Source organism: Cydia strobilella, chromosome 6, assembly GCF_947568885.1.
Source record: "Cydia strobilella chromosome 6, ilCydStro3.1, whole genome shotgun sequence".
Taxonomy (NCBI): domain Eukaryota; kingdom Metazoa; phylum Arthropoda; class Insecta; order Lepidoptera; family Tortricidae; genus Cydia; species Cydia strobilella.
In genome coordinates this window covers 9,411,789-9,433,154 of record NC_086046.1, presented here as the reverse complement: position 1 = coordinate 9,433,154, position 21,366 = coordinate 9,411,789, and the positions used below count along the sequence as shown (strand labels likewise).

At 38.2% G+C, this 21,366-nt stretch overlaps 3 protein-coding genes across 3 annotated transcripts; 1 reads left to right on the top strand and 2 right to left on the bottom strand.

The window, feature by feature from the left end:
• Positions 1-1,063: 1,063 nt before the first annotated feature.
• On the top strand, positions 1,064-5,583 carry LOC134742410 (bax inhibitor 1). The gene is made up of 5 exons (XM_063675551.1): positions 1,064-1,264; positions 1,962-2,188; positions 3,134-3,360; positions 3,963-4,133; positions 5,274-5,583. Exons 1-5 carry the CDS (start codon positions 1,218-1,220, stop codon positions 5,304-5,306), a joined length of 705 nt encoding a protein of 234 aa, XP_063531621.1. The 5' UTR covers positions 1,064-1,217; the 3' UTR covers positions 5,307-5,583.
• A 2,093-nt stretch (positions 5,584-7,676) lies between these two features.
• LOC134742071 (palmitoyltransferase ZDHHC11) lies at positions 7,677-8,965 on the bottom strand. Its single transcript, XM_063675002.1, has 2 exons — positions 8,709-8,965; positions 7,677-8,612 (listed from the first exon to the last, which is right to left on the bottom strand). The coding sequence occupies exons 1-2, from the start codon at positions 8,749-8,751 to the stop codon at positions 7,720-7,722; spliced, it is 936 nt and encodes a 311-aa protein (XP_063531072.1). The 5' UTR covers positions 8,752-8,965; the 3' UTR covers positions 7,677-7,719.
• An 831-nt stretch (positions 8,966-9,796) lies between these two features.
• Positions 9,797-20,955, bottom strand: LOC134742070 (tRNA-dihydrouridine(16/17) synthase [NAD(P)(+)]-like). Its single transcript, XM_063675001.1, has 7 exons — positions 20,640-20,955; positions 18,465-18,624; positions 17,993-18,188; positions 12,316-12,564; positions 11,576-11,831; positions 11,057-11,215; positions 9,797-10,055 (listed from the first exon to the last, which is right to left on the bottom strand). Exons 1-7 carry the CDS (start codon positions 20,853-20,855, stop codon positions 9,888-9,890), a joined length of 1,404 nt encoding a protein of 467 aa, XP_063531071.1. The 5' UTR covers positions 20,856-20,955; the 3' UTR covers positions 9,797-9,887.
• Between the last annotated feature and the right edge of the window lie 411 nt (positions 20,956-21,366).

Below are 21,366 nucleotides of genomic sequence, written 5' to 3'. Positions count from 1 at the left end.
ATAAAGTTACACAATATTGAATCAGTCGATGGATTCCATAAGGGCCCTCCACACTCGTGCGCGAATCGCGGCGCGAAGCCGCGAACGCGAGTGTTGAGTGATTCGCTACCAGCGAAATCGTTCGTTTATACTAGTGGCGCCCTCGTTGTGTACCAATGGAACTAAAGTTGACGTTTTGTCCTTGTTACAGTCTCATGGTCTGATCACTGATGGATTCGTGTTTTCATCGTGTTTTGCTCCCATTGGTCATCGTCATACAATCGTAATGAATCGATAGCACTCGAAAATCGATTATAACATATTTTTATCGATAGAAATATTAATTTATTTTACTATGATTTTGCCTAATTGGCAATTAGAACCTTTATCTGCGTATATTAAAGGCGTATGGGGTTGGTTATTCTTTTAAGTACGTAACTAGGCGATAATAGCGAAAATCGAAGTTCGTAGATTTCGAGCAACTAACTCTGTCACTCTAATTACGCCTTAGTTGGAGCAAAAGAGTAAGATGCCCGAAATTTGCGAACTTTGGTGTCCGCGGTAGGCCCTCTGAAACATAAGTTTATAATACGCATCGTAACTTGATGACAGGTTCGAAAGCTTGCAAAAAGGAGCACAAGTCAAACACAGAATATAGTTCTGTGAAGTCAAACCTTCCTTCCGTCCTTTGAACTGAAATTTGAACGATGAGGTTCTCATTTCGTATCCTGGGCTTTTGTTGGTGTTTTTTTATGTAATTGGTTCCCAATCTTCGCTGTCCTAAATGAGTAGGATTATTATTCCCTCATTATATTCGTCACGTAGTGGACTGTTACTGAGTTAGATAGGGCCAAGATAGGGCCCACAGTGGGAATAATCCAGTAGAACATGATTAATGGGAAAATATGCGGTTAATAAGTCACCTAAACATATTAGCCGTGATAAATAAGCAACCCTACTTGGCTTTACCCAAACATTATAATATGAAACATAAAACAGGTTATTCCGTTCTTAAATTAGGTATCGACTAACGATATCGATACTTTTATACCATACTATTATCTGTGTACGTTACGTCATGTTATGTGGTGTGGTGTGATATATCAACCTATTTCTATTTATCTGTGAGTGAAGTGAAGACAAGTGAACGTGTATTGTTTTCGTAATATTTCAAGATAAGCTATCGAAATTTATTTTGATATTTATTTTACAGTGATTGAAATTTCAAGTTTTTCAAAATGGCTCCTAGTATTCAAACATTTGTGAATAGTTTTCAGAATCGACTGTGAGTATTATCTCATTTGCATATTTCGTTGTTCAGTTTCGTCTTGTGCTTCAAGCTTTTCAGGAATTTTTGATCATCATTTGTGTCAATTCATCGTTGTATTACTTGTTATTAAATAGGTTTCGCAATTTGGTATGCCGTTTAACTGACGCAATTAACTAAATTGTATGTATTCTCCATTATTCTAGAACGTCTAGAAAGTGACAAAAACAAACAATGTAGGACAATATGTACAGAGACGAATTTAGATTAATATAGTTAACTTTATAGTATATCCGTTCTTCGTGAAATAATTGTTCAGACGAATATTAGTAAAATATCTTGTTCATAAATAAACGAATTGACGCGCAATAATAAGCACTTAAGCAGGTGAAATGCGAATAATGCGATCACCTTAGTACTAAATTTACAGTTATAGGAAACAAGTAAAGGTGTTATTATACGTTTCAATCGTGTTTTTTTTTTAATTCCACTCCTATTCCTATTACTCATTGACTATAATGAAATGAATGAAATCAATATAGTTCGTCAAACCAAATAAATTGTCAGTAAATAAGAACAAAAAAAACTATACTCATCCTTTTCTTTTGGGTGTAGGACAGCTAGTACTAGTGTAAGACAAAGATAGTATATATGATTCTCTCTATCTAGGTTTCAGAGGAGACAGTCCTTTGACAAACTATATATTAATTTTCAGGGAACCCCCAGTCCGCCAACATCTGAAAAATGTTTATGGCGCGCTCACAATGACATGTACTTCTGCCTGTGCAGGAGTATATGTTGACTATGCTATATTTCAAGCTGGACTTCTCTCCGCTATTGCTGGAATTGGCTTCATGTTGATGCTTCTTGCCACTCCTGATGACTATGGCAAGAACACAAACAAGCGTCTCGGATATCTCTTGGGATTCGGTTTAACATCAGGTATGAATGTTTAATCTGAAATGACTCATCGTTGCGTAAACAATGGTTATGATTTTATAAATAATTGCCATACAAAACATCAACAATCTTGTATACATTGACTTATATATATTACTTCGTAAAGAAAGAGACCTTACAAGCACTACGAATGGGGCCAATTCATGGGTGTCAAAATCACATTTAGTAACACTCCTTCGCTCAGTCATGTGGCGAATTGTGCAGTGGAAAGGCGTCACGTAATGCCATTCCCAATTTTAAAAAATGCCTAATTGTGTAAAGACTGTTACAGAAAAATCAAATACACTTAAATTGCAATCATTTCTTGCTTAAAACAAATTTTAAGCGATCATTATTGTATTACGCGTGTGGCCATAATGGCCTTGTCCTTGTGACTTGTCCCAAGATAAAGGCATATATTAAATAGACTGCCATGGCAACATTCATTCAATTGTCCCTTCATTGTTGCCCTAAAGAAAAGAAAGGGACACACCTCTCCCATGAGCTATTTTGTTCAGTGCGTTTTTGGAGGCAGGAGAGCAGTCTACTTTAACATATGTCTTAGACTTGACTAGTAGTATGCATACTATATGACAACATGGTGCCTGTGCTGCTTAATGGGAAATCATTGCTTCTATACAACAACCATTGAAAAAATTGTTTACCATATGTGATCTGGTTTTCCAATGGCTGTTGCAGCTGGCTGTCTGCCTAGTGGGACAGTACAGTTGTTGTTGCCAAGACACCTATTGGATGACCTATTGATGAACCTACTTATATAATGGAATATTCCAGCTGGTTTAACTGATTTTACTACAGGGCCCATGGTTTTCTAAAGATTTTCCAGTTAAGCAAGTAATAATAGGCTTAAGCAGACCTAGTTAGATGGAAAGCTATTGAAATTGCTGAAATTAAAGTTTATTGTTAATTGTAAACATTTCATCGCAGGTATGGGTTTGGGTCCGCTGCTAGCCATTGTCAATGCGATTAATCCTGCCATCATTGTGACGGCACTCCTGGGCACGACTCTGGTGTTTGTCTGCTTCTCCATCGCTGCAATGCTTGCTGAGCGCGGCAGCTGGCTCTTCCTTGGGGGCACACTGGGAACTCTGGTGTCTTCTATGGCTATTATGAGCCTTATGAACATCTTCATGCAGTCACGCATTTTGTACCAGGTATTTTTTCTAATTTAAGACACCAATGTGTAGTAGTCATGTTCATTTTGAATTCTACCCGTGTTTCACGTAAACAAATCTAAAGACACTGAATACATTTCCATGGATTAGTTCTTACTGTCAATACTGTCTGAAAAAAAAACATGAATTTCTTTTTATAGCTTTTTTGCACAGTCATTCAATGAAGTATAATGTCAATGATGATAATACATATACCTGCAAACCAACATGTACACGTTTCATACAGCAAGGAAAATACTCTAGTTGTTTCTTCATACTTTAATCTGCCCTGCTTATCATAAATGCAGTAAGTACTGCAAGTGCATGAGAAAGATCGTATGTTCTTTATACGATCTTTCTTTCTTTATTAAAAGACAACAAGATAAACAATTGAATAAGTTTTCATGTGATTACTACATTTACTGTTAGCACGGCGGAAATGTCAAGAGAAGACAAATTGTTTCCAAGGCAATCTTTACCCTTGTTGATAAAGTTAACTCCTCTTTAATAAACCCTATTTTAACGAAATAAGGTATTGGTACAATTATTCGTCAGTATTGATCATGGTTAGTATTTCCATGGGTATTTCCTATAATTTCCAGACCCACCTGTACCTCGGCCTGCTGATGATGTGCGGCTTCGTGCTGTTCGACACGCAGCTGATCATCGAGAAGCGCCGCCTCGGCAACAAGGACTTCGTGCAGCACGCCCTCGAACTGTTCATCGACTTCATTGGCATCTTCCGCAGGCTGCTCATCATCTTGACGCAAAAGGTTAAAGTCTACTGATACTTCAAAATATTTAAAAAACAATTGTGCCAAATGCAATTTCTTTACAAAGGCCGGCAGCTGGGATTCTACACAGTGAAGTTAATAATTAATTGATGAGTTTTTTATTTAAACAAGTGTGCAGGAACATAGTAAGTATAGGTAGCTTTATTTGACGTTCATAAGCGCATTGTAATATGCCTACTTGAATAATAAACTATCTTTATCTTTTATCTTTATCACAACACAAAACCTCATATCACTGAAGACTTAGAACTCGTTGGTAACATTAACTTAACTCTTTGTTTGCCTTTGTCTAAAATATGCTACTGAATTCAGCCGCCGTCATTGCGCCGTTCATTTTATCAACAAAACTTAAATTGTTAATTGTGTCAAAAAAGTTAAACTAACACTGACCATACTAACCACATACCTTTAAATTACAGTCCAAATTGTGTGGTACATATACGGAACAAGGCATACGAAAGGTTAATTCTTTGAACGCCACGCCCACGTATGTGGCGCGTCATAGTGAACCTTGTCAGAATGCATAAAGATCGATAGAGAGCTGTAAATGTTCTTGATAGATTTTGGTTGGGTTGGCAAGAGTGGTGCCGAATAGGTGCAATTAATGACGTCCAGTTGCAACCCGCGCTAACATAAATAGCATAGAGAAATATAAAAGGAAAGAGTGGTAACTCTATACATATAAGTGCAAAATAAAATAAAAGTGTTCGATATACACGCATCAGCTCTAAGAGCTGCTAGTGTATAAAATAAATAATAATAATAAATAAATAAATAATATTCAGTACTTAGTATAGAATGACGCAGTTGTATAAAATGACACTCCTATGACTCGACAAATAAAATATGTTTAGGTAGTTTTGCACGCTTCGTTAACTGTTTATACTTCTGCCAGTTGAGTAGAGGTCGTCTAAATATCATTATCAGAAGACAAAATGTGACGTTTTCAACCAAAAGGTACCACATTGTCGCTTGTTGTTAAGGTTGATTTCTAATTGAAGCTATATGGAAATAGCGCCTTACTGACAAGCGACAATAAGTACCCTTTTGGTTGAAAATGGCACAAATGTTTGATTTTTATACGAGTTGTCTAAATCAAGGTATTTTTCATTGTTTCAGGAGGAGCAGGATCGTCGCCGCAAGCGTGAATAAATTATGAACATTTTATAAGCAGTTTGCTGAAATGAAATGCCCAGTAGCACTCATGTGCATGATAACTTCATCAATAACTATCCACTTGTTTAGTCAACCAGAAAAGTGGCGTTCTGTGCATTAGTGCAACTGGGCAGGAGGGATTGTTGGTTTATATAATAAATAATAACACAAATGTGTATACTTTCAAACTTATATGAGTACCTATAACTTTATTTATTTTGTTGATAAAATTAAGAGGTCGGAAATAATAATAAATAAATAATTTGGAACAGGACTTATTTTTTATTTTTTTCAATATCCAGTTACATTTTGTTTTTTAACAAAATAGTCCTTTATCCAGTATATACCGGGTGTGGCCTGTAACAGGAGCAAAAAATTAAACTGTAGGCTGTATTCCTCAAATTGGCCAACATTTGTTCAGCGACTTTTAAAAATAACTTGTTTTGATTTTTAGTACATTTTAAAATTCATTCCGAGACGCAATGTATTGCGAATTTTGTTATGTTTAAGGCGTGATATAAGCAACGTCAATTACAATGATAATGGCGTACATTGAAGATAAAATAGTTGTTTTAAGGCGTGTTACAGGCCACACCCGGTATATATATATATAAGTTTTTATTTTTATATAATACTTTAAGCTATATGTATCACCTAGTATTAGCACAATGTCAAAACTTCAGCGTAGGAAATTGTTAATTAAAAATTGGAATTGTCTCAACTGACTCCACAAGACAGGCCTAGCCTAGTGTGGAGATCATAGGTTAATAAATCAATGTATAATTTTTTGGTAAATAAACTATTTTTATTTATTTATTTTTTATTTATATATATTTTTTTTCGACATTTCGAGAAGACTACTAACCTACCGTCTTTCATAAGGCTTAGTGGTTAAAGTAATAAAATGTAAGTGATTCAAGACTTGCAGTTATTTATTACCCGATTAATTATGTACATAATCTGTTTGTTCTAGAGGTTTTATAAACATGGGTCGATAGCACCTGTAAGGCTACCATCAATTCGGCGCCGTGATAATCGCTAGCGTAAACGTAACTTACTTTCTATGCATCTCGCTCGTACTAACGTATTAGTGCGAGCGAGATGTATAGAAAGTAAATTACGTAGACGTTAGAGTATATATCAGTTTCGACACTGTCAGTGACTCATGGTACGGGTACAGAACTTACAATTTTAAATTTTAATTACACTGAGTCACACTATTGTGCGATTTGTGACGCACGTTATTTATTAGTTTTTTAAAGGCGGAAACTGGTACAGATGTATTGAACAATTCTTTGCAATCGTATTTTCTCGGAAACGTTCGTATTTTGTCATCCTACTTCAGTCAACCTCGGTACTTTTTGTACTGAGACTGACTGAAATAGCATTATAAGTTATAACACGTTCGTGCGTTTCCGTGAAAATACGATGGTAAAGGATTATTCACTACAAGTGTATCGTAGATTGTAGTATTTGCAATACATTATCTTATCAGTATAAACATCATGCGGTGTAAGAATAATTTTATGGGGTCCTTATCGCAAGAAAAAGATAACGCATTTGTATCTATGTCATATTTGCAGACTAATGCTACCTATATACTCGTGATGAACCCGACAATGACCTCAATACTTTATTTTCTGAGAAATAAATGTAGTGTATTACACCTAAATAAAACAAAGGACAATGTTTTAAGGCACAACGCGTTTATTTTTAAGAGTCACATATCGTGTCAGTCGTGTTATCGTGAACGTTGTCAGAATGCACGAAGATATTGGGTCAGCCCAATATAGCTACAGCGCCGCGCGCGTTAGTCGATGTCTTTGGCGGTCCAACTGGTCCAAGGGTTAAATCTTGCACTGCCTCTCTTCCGGTACACCATTGATACTTCTTCTTCTTTCCCTTTCCCTTTATTTGGGGTCGGGCCTCCTCACACTACTGCGCCAAGCTACTCTGTTTTGGGTTGTCTCTTTTGACATCTGGAATCTTTTGAGGTCTCTTTCTATGTTTGACCACCACAGGTCGACGGACGGCGGCCTGGGCCTCTCTTAAGTTCTGGAATTTCCAATGCGACTTTGACGACATGATCATCACTACGCCTCGACACATGGCCGTACCACCTAAGACGATTTTCAGTGAGTTTTTCGGTGATTGGTGCGACTTTAAAGCTCCCCCGTATATAGTCGTTCCGAACTTTATCCAATCGGGTCACACCTCCCGCCCATCTCAACATTTTCATCTCGGCTACATGGCACTTCTGCTCGTGACTTTTTGACTGTCCGGCACTCGGAGCCGTACATTAGTGCAGGACGGACTGCCGTCTTATAAACTTTGCCCGTAGTTTTTATATACTGAGGTAATCTTAACCATAAGTGACCTGCTTTACTCAGTGTCTTCAACCCAAACTCTGTTACCGTTCCGCAATACCATTTTCAGGATGTATCTTATTTTTGTCATACAGGAACAGCGTTTTAGCTTTATCCAATTCATGATTAATTAAAATACCAATCAGATTGTTGACATTTGCTTCGCTGTTTACGGTTTTTCCTGGATCTTCCGAACCCATTACAGTATCGTGATTCTTTTTTATTCGATACAATTTCTTTGTACATCTCTTTCTACAACAGGATCCGTTAGGGATACATTGTATTCTTGGAGCATCGGGTGTTCCACTTTTAACAATGTATTCGTATGTAGATACGCCTAAAATCCATATATAAACATGAAAACAACACAGATGCAACAAGGCACATGCTATTGCAAAGGCACTTACACACAGTACAATAAGAAACACTAAAAAACATATAGAGTTCTTACAATACTTATTGTAACTGGTCGCCTCGTAGATCGAGCAGTTAATAAATTGCTGTGCGGATACGCTTAACTTTTGTGGGTACGATAGGAATAGAATAATGTCTGTAAGGCACAAACACGACGTGAACATGGATATGAATAATGCGGTGGCAGCGGCTGTGATGAAGGCCGCATAGTTCCTCTGACCGACGCAGTTATTCAACCATTTGCAGTGGTGGTCGAAGCGATCGACGCACTTGTTGCAAATGCTGCAGTGTTTTGTTTTTTTGCTGCTCGTGTAAATGTTGCACAGGTGACACCTCCCATTTTCGATGACGTGGGTGTGGATGCTTCGATCGAATTCTGGCACATTATTCACTTTAAGTTTCTTCAGGTCTTCTTCGCTCGGGTCCAATAGTAACGCGGCACTGTGTGACACGATGTGCGTTACGTATAAAATGATAAAGATGGTCAATGAAATTATTTTTAACTCCTGAAACTGGATATTGACTAAAATAGTAAAATTTATTATGGCAGTGACCACAAATACAATCCATCCAATAACTTGTTGATAGTGTAAAGGTAGTTGTAAACCGTGTAGCCTACGCTGAGGTCTTGGGGTTCGCTCAATAGTGCAACATTTGGCCATTTGTGACTAATTATATAATATTTTATTATATTTCTATACAATTGACATCGACGGAATAGTTATATTGTTTAGGCCCCTGAATCGAAAAGTTCAATAGGACGATGCGCGCGCAAGCGGAAACGAATTTGCCGATTTAACACCACAAACTTACAATGTTCCGGTGGCCAAACAAGGAACTAACATGATTTCATACTAATTATGAAACTAGTGGCGCCCCCATATCTGAAGCCTAGTCTTGCACAGTATATAGCACAGTAGTTTGACCTAAATTACCATGGCAACTGAAACTTTGACCTTCTATTGTTATGAAAACATTTGCCTTTGGGGGTAAAAACAATTGAATTGGAACTATAAACAAAGGACATAATTACATTGATCATAAACAATAAAGTCATGTCAAGACCATTCTTAAACACCTCACCCCTAGGTATGCCCTATACTTCTGCTGCTGACTATACAAATACCTTAAATTTGGGTCTTCCACGCACGCTAAAAGCGCTACAAAATGCTTAAGCGGAATTTACATTACGAAATTAGTGTCATGCATGTTGAAATCAATTTCACGAAAGTAGTTTTGATATATGCGAAAGCATTTTCGTGAAACAATTAGTGTCGTGAAATTCACAGTGACCATGGCCCCATCAGCATCGAAGCTTCACGTCCGCACAGCGCAGGCACTTTCGCGACATTCGTTTTTCACGTCGTATTTACACTACGAAATTAGTTGCATGACACTAATTTCACCAAAACATCGCGCAGGGCACGAAATTGATTTGCTTTCACGAAATTAACGCATGCATTACGAAAATATTAAATGACTCGTGACTGTTGGTAAAACTAATGTCACAAAATTAAATTCACGCCACACGCCACTAATCTCGTAATGTAAATCCGGCTTTACAAGCGTAGGTTTGTTCATGTAGCACAACATGATACGACTCGTAATTAAATATAGTTCAGAATCTCCGAAAACTAGACAAACTTAATAATTATGGAGAATCAGGTTCAGTCAAGGATCCTAGTGAGCCTAAATGAAACTGTCATATTTTTAAGTGAACATAAATTGTAATATAAATATAACATAAATTTTCACTTACATTTGTAAATATGATACAATTCACGTAACAAAAAATCAATTAAGTCACAACATTACTTTCTGCAGCATCAATATTTTCTTTTGCATGTTTCTTAGCCATTTCTCGTCTTGTTTTTACATGAATTCTGTGCCCCATGCAGTCAAGGTTCTCTTCGTAACATTTGTTTTTGCAGCACTTCTTACAGAGTTGATAACCACATTTACCGCCCTGAAAAATAATGAAAATTAATTCAAATAAAACTTGCCGTCTTAATAATTCATAAACTACCTCTAGATGGCGCGCTGGTTAAGACGTTGCCATTGCCATATATTTTGTTTTAGTCCACGGAACAACTACGAAACGTTGGTATAAGTATGTACCTCCGTGACACGTGACGAGAGTGAGACAGAAAAGTTTATTTTTACCATACAACAATTAAAGCAAGTTTTACGATGGGTCGTGTGTTCCATCATAGTCTCAATATTTCTTACTCAACTTTGATGAATGTCAGACACAAAGAATTTGTTTTCATCTCAGCAGCGCGAACAAGCCTACTTTCTTCACTCCCTGGAGTGACGAAAGTGCGACTTTCCTCACTCCAGGGAGTGAAACAAAGTAGCTTTTTAATTTAGTGAAGGCCATGAACTGCCACTTCATACTTCGGGGTCTATTACAATTTCGAAATACATTGAAACCTTCAATATGTTCTCACTACTGAGGTGAAAAATTATATGTGCAACACGAGAGCAGTTATTTCATATCTCGTGCTTTTGAGTCCCTCGCTACGCTCAAGATTTTAACTTAGAATCAATTATAGAATCTTTCGCTTTCTCGGGACTCAAAATCAACACTCCCAAGAAAAACGAACTTTCCTCTCTTGTTGCACTAAAAACTATTTCATAGCCTATGGTGGCAAGGCTCGCAGCAAAAATTTTTACTAGACTTCCAAAAAAAATGAGGCACATTTTTAACAGGGTTCCAAAAAAGATACGATAAAAACGTAGTCAAACTTTAGATTTGACTCATTCTATTTTGAGAAGAATATAAAATACTACTACTATTATATGGAACACCATAGATGATAGTCGGGGTGCAGGCAGACCGAGGAGATGGCGGGACGACTTGGACGCAATTTACCCGAATTGGTGGCACTGGCAATACAGACAACAGGGTCAAGTGGAGCAACTTTGCCCAGTAGGGACGCCAAATTAGGCAAATAAAGAACTTACAAGAGGGTTGGGGCATTTGTCTTTCATACAAATCTCGCCGCTCCTCGGTTGAGGCCTCCCGGGTCTCCTTGTGACACGGCGAAGCTTCTTCATTTTCTTCCGTGATATGGTGTTTCCATCCGCATCGTCGTGATTTCTTTTACATTGGTTCTCACTGTCCTGAGAAAATTGGGTTATAAATATTTAAAGTCGTCAATATGATTTATGGTATATATTCCCATTTGTCCCCGCCTGAAGTATGGCGGCGGTCAGTTGGTCAGAGACTAATGGGAATAAACCAGACTTATTAACTCTTTGACCACCGAAGAAATCAACTAACGCGCGCGGTTACACCCCAATGTCAACCTTCGTGCATTTCAATAAGGCTCACGATGACGTGCCGCTCTTGATAGGCGCGGCATTCAAAGGGTTCAAGCCTTTAGAAAACAGCAATTTTTCATTTCTTGAATTGATATAGTGTGACAACAGCATCTACAACAGCTACTTATGGCGTTGTAAAGAGCCGCTAAGTCTATTTACCTGATTTCTACATAAATTCTCCATTTTTTGCGTATGTTCTTCTGGTGACATCCTTACATAAGGTTGGCATATCCATGGAGGTAATATTAAGTTAAATCCTGTCCTCGTTACTGCTTCATTTTCGTCAAGTAGTTGCGTACCCTCATGGTAATTTAAATATTTACATTTAATATTTTTACACACTTGCTTAAACTCTTGGAGGTTCTGAGCAGTGGCCAATAGTTGTCTGTCATCGTTATTGTCTTCTATCGTAAAACTGTAATTAGAATATGAAAGTTTATTGTTTAAGATATAGCAAACTAGCAGACAAATTGGCTGATCGTAAGCGACTACCTACGATCATGGACCCGCAACACTAGAGTTGTTGCGTTGCCGGTTTTGAGACGAGAGTACCTATGCTCTTCTCCTGAAGATTGTTAAGGCATGTTCGTTAAAAATATAATTATGTGTACTTGTAGGAACCTTATAAAACTTGGTCATCCAAAGCATTTAGAGTAGGTAATAAGGACTGCTCTTAGAAGTTGTTCACATTAGTCAGACAGACAATCAGTGGTTGTCTCAGCTCACTACATGGTGTTATATGTGTTAGGTTCAATAAACAAAATATATTAGAATGAAATATCACTGAAATAGTAAATAAATCATAAACTTTTAAATTGGAAAAAGTGCTACTTTAAATTATAACAATCAATAATTATTACGTGAAATGCATGTTTGTGATTTAATTATTTACAACTTACATTTTATGAAATATTTTAAACAAATGTCCTCTAATATAAGATGACGGGCAAGGATACTGCTCTACCAAATCAAGGTATTCCTCTGCCATTTCCCAAGTGACAGCATTGATGCCATTAAACAGGCCCGGATTTGTAAGGATGCCCTCCGCACTCATGACCCCGTCAACAGTAGTATACTCTATACACCTGTATACATCTTCTAAGCATTGAATGTTACCATTGGCCAACATAGGGACAGACACTGCATCCCTTAAACAAAACAAATGCTAAATGAAGTACAGTAGCAGCAAATACCACCAACTAATAGTAAATTAGTACTAAGAAAAAAAGCGCTCACAACATGTATATTACTTACTATATTTAATAAAATACCAGCTGACATAAAGACATTGCCTATAAACGAATTTAAAACAAAATTGTATAAAATATTCATTGATAAATGTTTTTATAGTATTAACGAATTTTTATTGTATACATTTTGAATATTGACTGACATTTAATTTACATGTATCTAAAAGAACTTTACTTATTCTAATTTTAATTGTAATTTCTTCTTCTTTCTGTTAATCTGATTATCATCACTCTATTGATTTCTTATTAAATTAATTTAATTAATTATGTACTATTATAAATATTTGCGCCAAATTGTAATTAATCGTGTGATTGTATTTATCTTATATCTTATGTTCATTGTAAATAAACGATTTCATTCATTCATTCAATAATCAATTATATTTTTTCAGATACATTTGCATATATTTTTTAATAATTATAATTCGATGAAATTTACAATATAGGGGCGTATGAAAACGACAATTCGATTAAGCTAGGGTTCATTTTGAAAATAATTAGTTTGCCCGAGTTTTCGCGATAGCCCGGTGGGTACTTAAACCAGAGGCTAACGAGGCAGAAAAATCGATCCATCTAGGTTTTATTGATGGTAATTTTATTTGATTTTGAGTGTTTTTTTAATAAGAAATACAATATTTATAAGTTTTATAACATACATTAATTGGGGTGCGTCAAGTCCCCAATCCGCATTGTGCTAACGTGGTTGCCCACGTTGCCACGTGCAGTGGGAATTAATCTAATTTCATGAATTTTTGAGTGAATGCCTGCATAAAAATAGCAGTATGATACATTTTTTGCCACTACTGTACCTACACATTTTACAATAAAATTTACATGTATGTCTTAAGACAAATATACCCATTAGGGTCAATAAATAAAAGTCCCAAGAGCAATCCATGAAAACGGTAAGTTTTTCCACAAGTTTTTTTTTAACAAAATTATTTATGCAGTGTCTACTGTCCGCGCGCGAATTCCGTGCACGGCTGAGAAATGTTAGGAATGTTGGGTTGGGCGACTTGGGCGTCATGACAGAGTAGTGTCATTTTGTACGTACGGGCGCGGCGCACACCCTCCCACTTCCTCGTCCACCGCACCGAATGTACGGAATTGGCGCGCGGACAGTACGTGTAGGACAAAGTATTGGCGTATTTTGCATGCGAATCGCTTAAGAAATATTTGCTTTAATTCCGAATTACTTTGTCGACTTGCGTATTATAGTAAAAGTATATTAAACAGTTTATTACGAAAACAAGCAGCTTTAAGATGATACCAATGTTACACTATAAAAAGGCAAGCCAAAAAAGAACCAGGCTCGGAAAGTCGAAAAATTGGGTCCGAATGTCCCTTACGTAACGATGGAATGTTCCAGCAAAACCTAATTTAATAGTCATAGGCCTTAGCAAAATGAAACTGCATTTTATGCAGAAAGCAAGCCGCTTTTCCCAGAGATACTAGGGACCAATCTGAATGATTTCATCCGAGGAAATACAAATTTCATCCAGTAGAATTCAAGATGGCGGACCTTTCCCAAAATAGCGGCTGCAAAATTTTAGACAAAACGGCTGCACCGATCAGTGGCGTAACTAGGTGGAGGCTGGGGGGAGGCAAGTGCCCCGGGCGCCATCCAAGGGGGGGCGCCAAAATGGGCAAAAGGCAGCAGCAGGGCAACTTTTGCCAGTCTTCAGGGGGCGCAAATTTGGTGACTGCCCCGGGCGCCATATCCTCTAGCTACGCCCCTGGCACCGATTTTAGTGATTGATAGATATAGTAACATAAAATAAAATAGTACATAAAAACAAAAGCTCGTATTCACCGGGACTGGAAAGCTACTAAAGATGTGGCTCTTTACAGGCAATTTGCCCATCTCAGGACGAACTTAAAAAAGCGTATGCTCGTCATATTGATCGCATTCAAAGCATGCTTAAATGTAATCCACGTTTATTCTGGCAGCACATAGATAGCCTTAAGTCGATGGGAGGGTTTGCGTCCAAGGTTACCCTGGAAGGGAAACAATTCGTCGGAGTGGAAGCAGCGGAGGCCTTCTCCAGATTCTTTTCCAGTGTCTTTTTGCCTAACGTTCCTCGCCTTGATTTAACTACTCTACAGAGTAGTACCCAAAAAAGTTCTGCACAATACGTTAACATAAATAACATATCTATGCAGGATGTAGTGACTGGTATTAAACATCTAAAGGGTAATAGCTCAATAGGGCCCGACAACTTACCGGCTTATGTTATCAAGGGATGTATGGATTTCTTTAAAGTTCCTATACATCACTTGTTTAATTTGGCTCTTTCTACTGGCAGGTATCCAAATCAGTGGAAAACAACGCTGGTAAGACCCATTCCAAAATCTAAGGACACTGCCAGTGTCGACAACTACAGGCCTATAGCCGTGCTGTCTACACTAGCAAAATTGTTCGAGTGGATACTTCACAGGCTGATAACAGGGCAAATAAAACCGTTCTTGTATGACTCGCAGCATGGTTTTAGAGCGAAGCGCTCCGTAAACACCAATCTGATGACCCTGACTGATACTATATCTGAGCATCTTGATAAAGGCGTCCAGGTGGACGTACTTTATTTTGACTTCAAGAAAGCGTTCCATCGCGTGGATAACGATGTACTTTTACACAAGCTGAATGGTTTAGGCTTTTCGCCTAAGTTGCTCGCTCTATTTGCGAGTTATCTACGCGATCGACAGCAGTACGTTCGTCATGGATGCTTTGTTTCAGCTCCTTATCACACGAGATCTGGTGTCAGTCAGGGTTCCATACTCGGCCCTCTTTTGTTCGGGTTGATGGTCAACGATCTGGAGACAGTAGTCAAAAACGCTAAGTGCTTGCTATATGCTGACGACCTGAAGTTGATTTATGGTGTAAAAAATAGTGTAGACTGTAATTCTCTGCAGGATGATATTAATTCTGTGATGCGGTGGAGCGTTGAAAATAAACTCCTCTTTAATGTAGCCAAATGCTGTGTATGCTCATTCAGCCGAGCTGCAGAACCTCTGCTTGCGCAGTATACGCTCGGACCTGATGTCATTGACAGAGTCTCTTCTGTGAAAGATCTTGGGGTGGTGTTTGACTCGCGTCTTACGTTCCACGATCATATACGAGCGCTAGCCGATAGTTGTTTCAAAAGACTAGGCTTCGTGATCCGCAATGTCAAGGACTTCCGGGATGTTGAGGCCATAAAGCTTGTCTTTAACGCATTGGTGAGAGGCAAGTTGGAGACCTCGTCAATTGTGTGGAACCCGTATGAGTCGACTTACGCCTTACTTCTAGAGAAGATTCAAAAGGCTTTTCTTAGATTTTTGTATAAGAAAATATATGGGCTTTACCCATTTTTATATCCAACCAAGTTTTTGCTCGGAACACTCGGTTACAGCTCTAGAAGTAAGGCGTAACTGCAACTTACTTGCTACCGTTTGTCGCATGCTGCGTGGCGAATCAGACTGCCCTGATCTTGTGAGTCGCGTACTTAGACTGCACGTACCGGATATCCCTAGGATTAATCTGAGACCGCGGGTGCGCCCACTGTTGGCGGTGCCGGCGGCGCGCACTGTGTCACGCAGAAATTCGTCGCTCCCTCGAGCACTGACATTACTCAATGCGCTCCTGACGTCAGCACCTGACTGTGATTTGTTTGCATGGAGATGGACGACTGTGTACCGTGAATGTCTGAAGTATTGTGAGACGATCGATGATAGGCCTTCCACAGTCGGTGTATAATACTATGTTATGTGATGTGTTATTTCTGTTTGTGTATTTTGTATCTTGTACCTACTTTTGTACTATATTTTTTTGGATTGAAATTTTCTGTTAGGTTAAGTTTCTCGGCGCATTGGTGTTTGCTGTAATGTCGTTTAACCAGAATTGTATTAAATAAATAAAATAAATAAATAAAATAGTAATCAATTCGTATTGACACCTGTAATCGAAAAAAATACACCATTTAAGAAATTAACGATTAATCAATATTCGGCCGCCATCTTTAATTTATTAAGCGGAAATACATTTTCTTGTTTATTTATAGCTCATTAAATAAAGTAAATATATTTTATGTTGTTTTTTTACTCTTGAAAATAAAGAAATATCATGGAAAGTTGTCATTTGTGGAGCGAGTGGGCCGTTTCGGGCGGCAGTTACGCGCTTTTTGTAATGCGTATAGTTCAAAAATTACTCGACGAATTGTCAAGCATTTTTTTTATGTTTAATATATAGGTTACACTTAAATTAAAGAATCATCATCATCATCATTATGTCAGCCGATAGACGTCCACTGCTGGACATAGGCCTCCCCCAAGGTTCGCCACTCGGACCGATCCTGTGCCGCTCGCAACCACCGAATTCCCGCGACTTTCACCAGGTCGTCGCTCCATCTCGTTGGAGGCCTACCGGCAGTTCGTCTTCCGGTACGCGGACGCCACTCCAGAACCTTCCGGCCCCACCGGCCATCAGTTCTGCGAGCAATGTGCCCCGCCCACTGCCACTTAAGGTTAATAAAAGAATATGTGACCATAATATAGAATATTTAGTTGTTATTTTCATTATAAGGGAAAAGAAGAAAAGAAAAACACAATTTTCTTAATATTCAGCCGCCATTTTTAATTTCTTAAATGGTATATTTTTTCGATTACGGGTGTGAATACGAATTGATTGATATATCAATCACTAAAATCGGTCTAGCCGTTTTGTGTCTACAATTTTATTTGTAGCCGCCATTTTGGAAAAGCTCCGCCATCTTGAATTCTAGTGGATGAAATTTGTGTTTCCTCAGATGAAATAATTCGTATTGGTCCCTAGCATCACTGGGTAAAGCGGCTTGCTTTCTGCATAAAATGCAGCTTTAGATGCAAATATCGCCATAAGCCCTAAGACTAATATAAATTTGAATGGGGTTGGCAACTGTCAAAGGTTTGCAGAGATGGTGCCATCATAGCTTGCCCCTTTTTCTATGAGATTTGGCTTAAAGGGCTGGCATCCAGGGCATTAAAAAAACAAAAATTTGACACAATTCTAGGGATTGACAGGGCAAGCTATGCTGGCGCCATCTGCTAATTATTTCGACCGGCCAACCCCATTGATTTGATACACATTTGGTCTGAAATACGTAATTAATTATGCAGAAAGTGTTATGTTAAGGTTTTAATATTTCTAATAAGTAGAATCACTGTTTAAGTCCTGTATTTAGTATTAGTTGCAGTCCCGCAAGAGTAGTGGTATTTGCTGCTTACATAACTTTGTCTGTCTGGTTCACACTCTTGCAGGTTAGCAAGCTGGACTATGGAAACAGGACTTTTAGTCAGCTTTTATAATACAAACCTAACAGCTTTGATATGCTCCCAACTGGCAATTCCTGTGAGGGGCCCTTTTTGCTCTCGGGTCCTGCCGTGAACTGTGAGCAGTTTGCATCCAGCATTTTGCAACATCAATGCATACTCTACAGACTTTTCAACACTTTCAAATATTCTCACCTTGCATGTTATTGGCACTGACACTGCTTTGGACATAGCTTGTACTGAAATAATATACAAAGTAATTATATTTAAACAGTCTAACTTAGCAATTTGAATCATGAGTGGGAAAGAGCGAGCAAGGGACACTGAGATAGATGAGTTACTGAGCGAGTTAAATCATCAGTGAACTGAAGAGTGAGTGAGTTCAATAAAAAGATATTGTTGATTTAAATCACTCACTTGTGAACAACATATGTCTACCTTGTAAGGAATCAAATTGTATATGAAACAAAATGTAGCAGTAGAATATATTTTTATGTTGTACTTGCAATAGTTACCAATGTTATTCAATAATTCCCATTCATCCTGGAGGAAGGAGCCATACCTTCCTCTTTTAGCAATGGCTTGAGGACATCCCAGGTTGATATCTATAGCATCACAGTAGTTTTCTGCTAGCTTTGCCGCTGCAGCCATGGTTTCTGGGTTATTGCCACAAAACTGTTGAAATAAAACATCATGAAATGAAATATTTTTAGACAGTTGTACACTAATCTTTACCTTTACTCTAATGAATAACGGTATAAATAACAATGATTACAAAATCCTAATTGCATATGAAAATCCAAGATTGAGGAACATGCATTTATGTCCAAATTATTTTACAACCTATGCTATAGATAGGCCCTAAAATCTATAAGTGAACCTACCCCCGCTGACCGAGCCAGTTCGGATTGAGAAGGGCGTACAACAAGGTGATACGCTTTCACCAAAACTGTTTACTCTGGTGCTAGAGGACATCTTAAAAAGCCTGAACTGGGAAAAGCGTGGATTGAATATATGGGGTAGTCGCTTGAATAATTTGCGGTTCGCTGATGATATTGTCTTGCTGGCAAGCGACCCCGCTGAACTTCATAGCATGATCCAAGAACTCAGCAATGCTTCCATATGGTGTGGCCTGGAAATGAATCTAGACAAGACAAAAGTTATGACCAACACAGATGTCAAGGCGGATATCACAACGAACTAATAACTCAACAAGGTATTGCTGCCTAAGGGCATCATTCTACATAGCTCCAGTTCCTAAATATTACTAACCCCCAAGTCTATTTCTAGTTACCGCAATATAATGAATTTATATGTATAATACGTGTACCTTTGCTGTAATATACAAGTATTTATATCTCATATTTACTATTGACAAATGTTTATTTATTTATTATTACCTGACACACAAGTCGCGCAGTATGCCGTTCCGCACACCTCCTCTCCTCCTGACTCCACAGAAAACCAGCGCCGTTGACAACGCTTAGTCGTGCCAACTGCATTGCTGAGTGGAGACCATTTCAGCCTCACATCCTTATCTGTTAGTTTAGTTTAGTTTTGTATTTTTCACCTTTGTTTTTTCTTTCTTGTTGTTGTTAATGTATCTTTGTAATGTAATAATGATGTGTTGCCTGAATAAATATTATTCTATTCTATTCTATTCTAACTATCTCTTGTCCCAAATACACATATTTTTCGAAAGTATGGTTAACTGTGATATCCGCCTTGACATCTGTGTTGGTCATAACTTTTGTCTTGTCTAGTCACTAGACTGGAAAAAAGAACCAAACCAATGAGATCAACAGACGCGTACGACTAGCCTGGGCAGCCTAATCCAATCTCGAGTTTGCCTTCAAAATGAACTTTAAGGCCGAACAAAAAGCACGCATATTTGACCAATGTATTCTGCCTGTTCTCACTTATGGAGCTGAAACCTGGGTTTTCACCAAAGACATACTAAGTAAATTGAGCATTGACCAGCGGGCGTTAGAGAGAAAATTGGTGGGGATCACATTGAGAGACCGTAAAACCAATGAATGGCTGAGACAACAGAGCAAAGTCAATGATGTTATAAAACGCATAGCCAATTTGAAGTGGGAATGGGCTGGTCATATAGCACGAAAGACCGATTCGTGGAGCAAATGACTACTCGAGAGGCGACCATGGGGGGAAGAGCGTCCTCAAAGTAGACCCCAGATGTGTTGGGACGACGACATTAAGAAGACTGCGGGGAAACAGTGGCTCCAAGTCGCACAGAACCGCGACGAATGGCGCAAAATGAAGGAGGCCTACGCCCAAAGTGTAGGAAAAGGCTAAAGAGAGAGAGAGAGAGAGAGAGAATTCATTTTATAATAAAATATAAAAATGGCTAATCGGCAAATATTGGCAATGTAGAACATAGTAAATTATTATAATTTTAACTTGGAATTTTATTGAACGCATTTGTGAATAATTTTAATAATTTTCATATTATTATTTATATGTAAATTCGCTTAGTTATTATTTCACTAATTGTAATTTTGACGTGTAATGTACATTATTAATAAATATGAATACCCTTACTAAAACGCCTCCATTTTGGAAATTCTGTATTGTAATTTGGCTCGTTTTTATTAGGTTAAATAGTATAATCTGTTGACACACGAATGGCTTATCACTTTTATCAGGAGGTATAATCGCACACAACCTACCTGTACAATCAAAGGTCTATCTTCATTACATGTTTGTAAACTGTCCCTTCTGTATTTAGGGTCCTTTGTAAAGATATTACTGTGGAACATTGGAGTGTAACACAACTGTGCGCCGTGACGACGACAGAGTAGCCTCCAAGCTAATTCACTTGCATCTACCATAGGGGCAACCACAAAACGTGGGCGTTCTATTGATTCATACCAATCGTACGACATTATTAATATAAGTATTTAATATTAAACTGGTAATGTGCAAATAATAAATAGACGCAGCATGCACCATGTGAGCAAACTCTTGGCAATATTTGGCACATAACATATTTGGTTGTGGTTCTGGTTGGACACTTGGACAATCAAATTTGACATTGACAGGCATGTAAAGGGTCCTCCACACTCGTGCGCGAATCGCGGCGCGAAGCCACGAACGCGAGTGTGGAGTATAGTTCGCTAATCAGCGAAATCGACTCCACACTCGCTTTCGCGGCTTCGCGCCGCGTAGTCTGGAGCAAAGAGTAGGTCTGGAGTGTTATTATGTCAGTTTTATCAAAGCACTAACACACGCTCGAACCGCCAAATTTTTTGATGGTTGAACTGGGTCGCACTCAAAGTCGCACTACTTTTTCGGTGCGATGAGCCGTACGATCGTGTATTTCTCTCTCTCCTATATATTATACTACTCTTTGATTTCTCTGTAGTTTGTGGTGGAACTTGAACTTTACTGTCTTTA